This window comes from Siniperca chuatsi, linkage group LG12 (assembly GCF_020085105.1).
Source record: "Siniperca chuatsi isolate FFG_IHB_CAS linkage group LG12, ASM2008510v1, whole genome shotgun sequence".
NCBI classification, from domain to species: domain Eukaryota; kingdom Metazoa; phylum Chordata; class Actinopteri; order Centrarchiformes; family Sinipercidae; genus Siniperca; species Siniperca chuatsi.
Genome location: NC_058053.1, coordinates 22,401,192 through 22,411,276, shown reverse-complemented (window position 1 = coordinate 22,411,276; position 10,085 = coordinate 22,401,192). Strand labels below are relative to the sequence as shown.

Genomic DNA, 10,085 nt, shown 5'->3' with positions numbered 1-10,085 from the left:
GCCATTTGAAAGCGCGGCTCATTTTTCATAATCCTGGAGAGAAGTCAATTAAGGGACTTGTGGAGCTCAGGGAGGCCCAAGGAGACATTGAGGTGCAACGCTAGAAGAGAGACACAAGTGAGTTTTAGTCACAAGAGGAAGAAAACACAGCAGCGTCTCAATGGAAACACAACAAGGAAATGTAAGAAGCAGAATCTAATAGGAGAAAACAGAAGATGAGGTATAAAAATGTCAGATGCAGTGACAGCTACATCAGTTTTCATCAGCCAGCCAGCTGCTGTCATAGTGTTTGACAGACACAGCAAAAAAAGCCAAAATACCCAAAGTGCTTGTGGGCAAAAGAAAACTATTTTCACTTTGTGTGGCTCCATCCTCTCCCCAGAGACCCCAGAGAGCTACGATACCACGTCCAGCACTGAAAACAAGCCAGAGGAGAAATTGGAATTGAACTCCTGCTGAAAGGCTGTTAATAAACAGTTAGCACTGTGTGTATGAACAGTGGGAAATGTATGCATCATTACCTTATCTCTCTCTGACAAGAATACACAGCCACCTCTTTTGTCCCGTGCTTGTTGGGGAAGTTGAGTGTATTTGCGTAGAGGCCTCATTGTAAAAAAGAAAAGTGTTTTCTCCTCAATAACATCCCCCTATGTGAATAAAATGGCTCCTCTTTTTGTAGTAATTTCCACATCAGATAAAACTGGATTTAATCAGATTTTCAGCTGTGAGTTAGTGCCTCCTGCAACTTCTCTTTGTCTCGGACATGAATTTAAAAGTTCAGCAAGTGAAGATTTACTTTGGTCCCCTTGAAGATCTGATTGGTTCATCCTTCGATTATACAAGTTAATCACATTTGAATATGTTTGTGTTTCTGCATCTCCTGGTTTTCCGTGGAAAGGACGGAATAAATCAACAGAGGTTATGTGTATAGATTTTGTTGCAGAATGAAAAGGTTGATTTATGAGATCCTTTCTGTTTATGAATTTAAATCCTCCAGGACCACTCTAAAATAATGCCACAACAATGGCTGTTGGGCCACTGCAACCATTCCAAATTCATTAAAGTTTCATTGCAAAACAATAATTTTTATATAAACAGCTCTGAGTGTTTGGCTGACAACCATTTGAAGCAACTCAACAACCTTTCCTTGGGACCATTTCTTAGATTTCCAACAAACAAACACACCCACGATAAAATGTATCAATTTCTGTACCCTGTTTACTCTTTTGGCAGGTTTACATTGTTCATTTACGTGTAGAATTAGCCTTTTTTCTGTGTTATTTTATATATTATATTTCTGAGATTTTGGCTTTAACCCAGTGCACAGAGGACACAGGGTACAGAGGTTGGAAGAGAGGAGGAAAAAGCTGAAACGGTCAATAAACTGACAAAGCACGTCTCTTTTCACTGCAGGATTTATGATGAATGCATGTGACAGCACCTCTAAAACCAAACAGATCACCATAAACATTTTACATCCCTGCAGGCCTGGTTTGTGAATGCCGTGCAATAATTCGAGGAACACCCAAACTAAAACCATCCGATCTGATCTTATGCAGGTCCAAATTCATGTCTAGCAGTTATTTATATTTATATATATTTATAATATTTGTGAATTTGATTCTTGACAAAAGTCTTGGCTTAGGTCAGGAGTTCCTGCCAGCTTGAATGGCACCAGTTCAAAGAATCATGAACAGAATAATTTTGTAGACGAGGTGAAATTAATCTCAGCATCTTTGAGTTCACACACATACAGCCACTGACACTAATTGGAACCAGACTTCAACAGTGTGTTGCATGCAGACTCGCCCCTGAGACCTTACTTCTAGCCAACAACAGAGCATGAGCTCATCTCCAGCTGAGCCACCAGGAGGAGGGGACTATGTATGCAGGCACTGAATGGAGGGTTTAAAAACAGTGAGGTCACACATGTTCATCCAGATTTGTATCCAAACAAAGAGAGAAGTAGGAAAAGAGATTTGCTAGAATGCAGGTGTGCTCTGAGAGCTTCCTCTGCTTCTGCTTCCTTGGGACGATGTGCGAAAACATTACTGTGCTGCCAAAATAACACAGCAAATGAGTTCAAGCCACACTAGAGCATGATGTAATCTGCTCCTTAGAGACACAGTCTGTGATTCAAATGTAAACAACAAAAAACCCCACAACTCAAGACTGGAACCTTCCATCAATCTAAAATGAACTGACAGGTCTTTAATGACACAGACCAACACTAAATTATTTAACACTGCGCTAAATTATTAATGTTTTCTGATGTTGTTGAATGGTTGTTCATATCAGTAATAAATAAATTAGTAATAAACAGGAGTAAAACAGACCAGTGTGTTCAATTGTGATTGCGGATTGTGAAATTACTAACTGCAGCTTTAAAGACAAACTTCCCAGAGTTTACACATCAAGATCAGTTTACTTGTGGTTAGATCTACTCAGCAAGTTCACACACAATGCACTGCAACCATAAGAAAGGTTGAACTTTGAGTAAGAAGCTCAGCTGAAGCAAAATAGTTAACTACATTGCAGTCTATACTAGACAGTGAAACATTTTCTATTGTTTTGGCTCTGTACTTAAGCCCACTGGATGTGAAAGCAACTATGGCACAGACTTTTAACCAGCTTTACACCCACCTTTGAGCAAAGGCGGCAACAAAGGCATCGTCCCTTATCGAAAGGCCACTGAAAGGCTCTGATGGACATGTAGGAGAACAGTAATGTAAGAACAAGGATATAAGGGCAAGTTGAAGGGCAGTGGGCATGAACACAAACATCACAAATTAACTCTGGAATGCACTGAACAAGTTATCCAGAGGTACATTTAGCATATTAGCCTAATAACAACAGGAGAACAACAACAGTGTTATTCTTAAAATCTTTATTTCAATAAGGTGCTGGGAATATTCAACAGTCACATTTATTCTTTTTCCTTTCCACAGAACAAGGACATTTATAACCCGAAGCCTGGGAAACCACAGAGTGTGTGCTGCGGAACAGAAGAACATGACCTTTGACAATATATAAAGACAAAATAGTCACAGTGTGGAAGAGAGGGAGGCTGAACGCACTGCACTGGGCAATTAAGGCAACATGTTAAAAAGGTAAAATACAACCTTTTCTGTACAAGTAGAGTAAAAAATAAAAAAAAAACCACATTAAAATCCTAATTATAGCTGCTGTGCAAGACAAAGAGAAATCATGAACAAGTTAGAGAGAAAATTTGTCTGTGAGTGACAGATATTTTTCATTTGCCTTGATGTGTTTCTTTGTGGTTATGTCCCTCCAGATCTGGAACTGGTTTTTGTCACAACTCCAGTTTTATCAGTAAAGGAATCCAAGAAAGTGGCAGCTTCCTTCCTTCCTTCCTTCCTTCCTTCCTTCCTTCTTTTTCCCTTAAGGACTCTCAGTTGGCGTAGAAACACCTGCTGGTGCTGTGGAGGAGGAGCAGCTTGGCAATTACAACACAGCGTAATCCTCATGTCTGTCTAATGAAATAATCTCCCACAGTGTGCCTCAGCTGTGGTTGAAATCTTCACCAAACATCCTGTTTTAGTGGAGCTAGGTGTTAACTATGTTAGTGTTCAGATATTTCCAATAAATACTGGCAGGCTACTGAGGAAAACAAATTTAAAAACTGTAAAAAAAAATAAAAAAAATTAAAAGAAAAAAAGAAAAAAAAAGAGCTTACATTATTGAGTTAGATTAAAAAGCAAATATCTCAGAAATTGACACAATTAACCATAAATATGCAAAACAACTTCTGAAATGTGAATGTATTACAGTTCAGATGACTCAGCTTCTTCCACATGAACAGTTCATTGGTGGGAAAAAAGCTCAGGTTTATCCAATCCAAGCCCACGTTTCTGGCCCGAATCCAGTCACCAATCTGGTAGATAATTTTTGCATAATATTCGTCTTGAGAGGGCGATAAAACATAATTTAAGTACCTGCCTCTCAATGACAGGCAGTATCACAGGTCACTTAACATTGTCGGGCCAGTTAAGCCTCCCCAGTGAGTCACAAATTGCAGTTTGGAGCAGCACTAAAAAACCAGGAGGTCCCGCGTTTAGCCCCGACTCAGCACAGCCAGGCCTGCTGATTGGCTGATGAAGCTTCCTTGTTATCACCCTTTAATTCCTCGTTAGGGGCCGACACTTGATGCTGATCTGGAATCAGCGCGGCATCCAGCTTGTAAGCTTTGAGTCAGCGTCCAGTTACTTGAGACATGATCAAGGAACGGAGAACCGAGCAGCCACATGGGGGCGACATTGAGAACAAATTTAAATATTACATCACCTGTAAACAACAACTACTAACAGTCCGTCATGCCGTGCCTGGTTAAGAAAATTAAACGTTCACAAAACTTTGTTTACATACAAACATAGACTGACAAATAAAAACAAGTAATGATGATTTAAACAGTAAACATGTTCCCTTCATCTTCCCGTTCTCCTCTTCTTTGTGCAAGAATAATTAGTCAGTCCTTTATTATTAAGTTGTCGTGTTTTTGTCTTCAGCAGTGTCACACAGAGACAAAGACGTCCAGGTAGAGGCGGTCGTAAGACTCCCTGAAGAAGAGGATGAGGACGAGGCTGAAGAGACAGGAGCCGGTCAGACACCAGTTCAACCACGACAGCTCTGGATAAAAGAGAAAGAGAGAGAAAAAGAGACATGTTTGGGTTAGATTGTAAGCGGTCTGCTTCAGCTTTTTGAGCTGCCACCACCCCCCACTTTGGAGACTTTATTTATTAACTATATATTTGTTTGCCTTTTTTCGACTCTTTTCTAACCTTTTTCCCCATATTTCCTCTTACAAATAATACAATTATGACCTGGATGTCTAAAGGTATATGGACAATCCTGTACTTTTGTGTACTGTTGGTCTGGGGCTGTTTCATAATTTGGGCTTGGCCCCTTAGTTCCAATGAAGGGAAATCTTAATGCTGCAGCATATAATCATATATTAGACAACAGTGTGCTTCCAACTTTGTGTCAACAGTTTGGAAAGAGCCTTTCCTGTTTCAATACGACAATGCCCCCTTGCACAAAGCCAGGTCCAAAAAGAAATGGTTTCCCAGTTTGGTGTGGAAGAACTTGACTGGCTTGCACAGAGCTCTGACCTCAATCCCATCCAACACCTTTGGGATGAACTGGAACACCGACTGCGAGCCAGGCCTTATCGCCCAATGCTCTTGTGGCTGAATAGGAGCAAATCCCTGCAGCCAAAATCTGGTGGAAAGCCTTCCTGGAGGAGCAAAGGCTGTTATAGCACCACATTACTGCCCATGATGTTTGGAATGACATGTTCAACAATTAGATATGGGTGTTCAGGGGTGTCCTTACTTTTGGCCATGAACTGCATACCTGATTTCTAGTGCAGAGGTGAGTATGACGTAAAAAGGAAAAAAAAATATTACGATAATATGTACATAATATTCAGCTCTTTTTCCCTTTGTAATGTAAACACAAACAGAACAAAATAAAATTAATTATTCAGCAGGTGAAATCATTGTGGATGCATGCATGTATTGGCTGATGCAGATACTATCACCTAGAAAAAAAAAAGATCATACTGGCTCAAAATCTGAATAGGAAATGACCACTGAGTACTAAGCAACCACAACCACAACATATGACACATGTTCGTTCATAATGAAATATAACTCATCTACATACATCCAGAAACCTAATGAGAGTTAGTATGAATTGACATTGAATAATTTATGAGTATCATATAGGAGTAATGGCTAATCAATAGGAATTCCTGACATACCATATAGGAAATAAGAACAGCCTCCTGAGCTGTCTTTCATAATGATTCTGAATAATTCAATGATATTGGCAGTGTTCCCCATTATCATTGACCTACACTTGAACCTAAACATGATGCAGAACAAGGTGTTCTATTTTCTCTGCTCTGTTCAAGCTCCATTAACCACAGGAGAGGTGCTCTGGCTGTCTGCAATAATGCTGAATCCACGGGGCAGATGGGAAGCTCGCAAGTGCACTGAACCATTGGCATCTTAACTCATCAGCACAGACAAATAACCTCTTCTTCTTCTTCAGCCTCTGTGATGCACAAGATCAGATTTTCACCATGCACACCTGCAGGAACACGTAGTCACACCTTGACCCAAGCGTCAAATCTGGACAAAACCCAAATCAATAAACTCCTTTTTCAAATGCATTAAGTAGCCCTCGCTGTGAAGCCGGCCATCTCAACACCACATAGGTGTTTCAGCTGTTTTGTCCTGATAGAGACGTTAAGCAGAATCTACATTGCATGGCGAGGGCCATTTTCTCAGCCAGGACGGAGGAAGTGGTGGCAGCAGGCAGCTGCTCCAGTCCTGATAACGAGCCAGACTAACTATAGAGAAATCAGGTCGTAACACGCGGTGGAGCCCCAGGGGCCCTGCCAGCACGATGTGTCTCACGCTGGCTCCACTTCGATTCCAATCACCCAGCTTTTCATAATATTGTCTATCAGCTGTCCTGGCCTAAAGAGAGTACCTGATCAATGCTCAAAGTGACTGGTGCTTGGACTACACGGCGGTGCCTCTTTGTGGTAAATTATGAGTTTTGGCTATAAGGCACAAACCTTTGTGTGCTAGATCCTTCACCGCTTCCATGAGGAGAAAGAATGTAGAGTAAGAGGTGTGAAGATGAAAGCAAAGGATAAATCGAGGCAAAACAGAGGTGAAGAAAGGGTTTGAGAGGAGAGGGACGTGAGGGATTGGGCGAGGGTGTTTGCAGCGAGGTGTCGAGACTCCTGAAGCAGCCTCATTAATCAAGAGTGTGTGAGCCGGGCAGCAGGAGACCCGGCGTGGAGGCGGGTTAATGGAGTTGTGTTTATCTGACCTGCCGTCTTCTCTGTCTAACCCTCTCTCACATGTACGCCCGACAAAGACACGTCCATTTAAAGCTGGAGACACAGTGTGTGTACGTGTGTGTTTGGGCGTGCAGCCTTAAACCAATGCTAACTGTAACTGTTGCAATTCAATCAGGTGATGTGGCAAAAATGGAAAAGCAGCTTAATTGCTCCCCTCCAGCGAAGTTTGGAGGAAATACAGTTAAAGTTTGGCTGAACGGTAAGCAGACAGGAGGGAGGAGACGGGGAGAAGGGAGAAGCAAATTAGATAAAAGGAAGGAGAGAAGTCACTTTGCTTGATTTCTCTGGAGGTTCCTCAGTTCACCTTTGAAGTTGATTCTTGGATTTTAATGATCACTGTTTAACGGACAGATATATCTGGCTCGAGTTATGTTGCAGGCCTGAAAACTTCCAATAATACAGCAAGCAGCCACAGATTCCTGTTTTAAACTCCAGGCTGAGCACTAAAGGTGACTGGACTACTGGCTTTGAAACAGCTTAGACTAATAAAATCACTAGAATCATTTACATCCTTTCTCATAATGTTTCTACACTTTTACTTTTGAAAAATACTTTTCATCTGTCGTATCCTCTGGCCTTTACTTGTTTTAACTAATTTGATGACTAGGCAATTTGCAGAGTTATTTAAATATATGATAATTAAGTTGCTGAAGAGGAAGGGGGTGGCAATAGGACCTAAAGAGCTGGTAGACTATTATTTTTTACTAAATTTTCTTCATTTACTTTTTTGTCTCTCCCTCCATCTTACCTAATTTTTGCACAGTGGTTCTGACAGTAAATTTTGGGAATCAATTAACAGCTTTGTAAGTTTCACAAGAGACTTTTCATATGTTGCAGGCAAGAGAGAAGTATGAAATGTATCACTTTAACATGTTTAATAAATACATTTGTAACTAACTTCCAAACTAATATAGTCTATAGTTTATCCCTGTTGATAGGATGGTGTCTGTTGCTGTACATCATCTTTACCATAAAGACCCACTGGAAGCGAACAAATCGTGCAACATTGCCTCCACCCTTCTATGCTTGCAAACTACAGAGCAGCTTGCTCTTGAGCAAACATTATGTTAATAGGATACCTGTGACAATTTACATATTGTGCCAAGCGGCACTTAATTTTTGTTTGTATCTGTAATCGTGGAGGCAAGGGACGTACGTACAAAAGAGGAATCAAAGAAACTGCAATAATCATCTCCTCCGCAGATTTTTATCCACAGCAGGTGAAGACTAAACTTCCTGTTCTTTGTCAGTTTTTTGCAAATCACTGCTGATCCTCGAGACAAATTTTCCTCATTTGCATAAAATTAAAAATGTTCAACTTTTGATCAGTCCTTTTTTTCACATGACTGATCAGTCCTGGGAGATGAACAGGGAGAAACTTTGCCTTGTGTCACGACACGTTCAGTGGGTCTTCACTGTGAGACCTGGAGAAGTTTTTTTCTTTTTTTAATGTATCCAAATTAGAGCCTGCAAAGAACATGCTAAGATGTGTGACTGTGAATGCCATGTGGCAGATGTGGATATATGGTAGAGGACCTGTGGTGCGTTTTGTCTATTTATCTGAATTTCTTTTATTCTGCCTTTTGAATTTTTTTTCTTGATCGAAACAAATGGACAACTGAGTATGTACAAGAAACAGTTTACTGAGCAAAAAATGTAAAACAATTAAACAAATATTCTCAAATTTTTAAGTGTAAGTGTGATTTTTTTCAGAATAGATAGTATTCAGATAGTATTCAAAAATAGTAACAAAAAATATTGCGATGATAGCAGAGGACATTAAGTGATTCAACCTGCTGTGCTAAGTTTTAACTGAACCATAACAACTGGACATCAGCCACAAACGACAATTCAATCGATCACTGATGCCATTAACTATACCAGGTTCACTGTGACGGTATGATCATATTCAGCGGACATCAGTCTGAACATTGGATAGTTCATCATATTAACAGCCTATTACTATAGGTGCCACTGTCAGCACATTGGTGCTACAGATGAAGACAGACGTGGGCCGACAGGCATCTTATGGCCTTCATCACTCTTAATTGAGGTCAATGCAGCGTTATAATTAATGCGGCTCAGTTCTCCTTGATGGTGGCGGTCTTTGGTTGAAAAGGCTGGGGTCACACCTCAAGATACATAGATGAGCTTTGTGTAAAGAACATCCATCACAAAATGACCACTTTCTCATTATGATGCATGCGGAAATAGATACTGTAGATCGACAGCTTGTTCAGCACACATATGCCAAAGTATGCGTGTGTGTAAGTGTGTAAACTGAGTTAATGTGCTGCTGTTCATTTACTGTCAATGTTGCTTCTCACTCATGATTCAAAAGTCTCCCAAAAAAAAAAAAAAAAAGCAAATGAAAATGAACAAGGCTTTTATTCTCTCAGGAATGACTGAGCTCTACAAAGAAAGGCTGTTTTTGTTTTTTTAAACACCTCCACAGTCTTTACGGGGGGTTGAAAAGTTAGTCGGCAAAGGCATTGTCACTTCAGACGAGAATGCAAAGTTAAGCAGAAAGGAAAAAAAAAACTTCTTGGGACTCAAAAACTGCAGCAATTATTTCTCTGTGCTGAATAATCCCTGCTTACCCCCATGCAGGAGACTATAACAACTCACAGCTGAACGGAAACTCAAGGCCACCCCTCCCCTCCCCCCTCATCTTCCTCCTCCTCAAAACCTCTGAAGCTCTTTTGCTCCACAATACCTCTCTGCTGCTTTGTATTCTGCCCGATGCATCACGCTAAATGACACAAACACACAGCAGATGAAATCGAAAAGGAGTGACAAGTGCAGATATATGGCCCGGAGGCTCCATTCATGTTCCTGAGTCATATGGTTCAGAGACTTTGGGGATTTTTAAAACACGACAACAGAGTCAAGAGGCCGGGTAGGGCTCACTGAACCAAGACCGGCCTCTCATGGATATTAAAATGGACAAGGAGGTAAATTCATAAACGCCTCTCCGTTCACAGGGAAAGGGAGCCATAATTCAGAATGCATAACGAGGCAGTGGGCAGCCAAAAGGAAAACCCTAAAATGAACTGTAAACTGGAAATAGATGGAAATCTTTAAAGGCCAGGGTTGCCAATTTTCAATATCAGGTGGTAAAAAGGGTTTTGAAAAGACGAGGCTCATGCAGAATTTATCAGTTTTGAAGTCTGCATATTATTTGCCA

At 40.7% G+C, this 10,085-nt stretch overlaps 1 protein-coding gene across 1 annotated transcript in view; it reads right to left on the bottom strand.

The window, feature by feature from the left end:
• Positions 1-2,872: 2,872 nt before the first annotated feature.
• The window catches only part of slc49a4 (solute carrier family 49 member 4), a 47,115-nt gene continuing 39,902 nt past the window's right edge, over positions 2,873-10,085 (bottom strand). Inside the window, exon 9 of the mRNA XM_044215749.1 lies at positions 2,873-4,647. Within this exon, the coding sequence (XP_044071684.1) occupies positions 4,532-4,647 (116 nt within the window). The 3' untranslated portion in view covers positions 2,873-4,531. The remainder of the gene's footprint in view (positions 4,648-10,085) is intronic.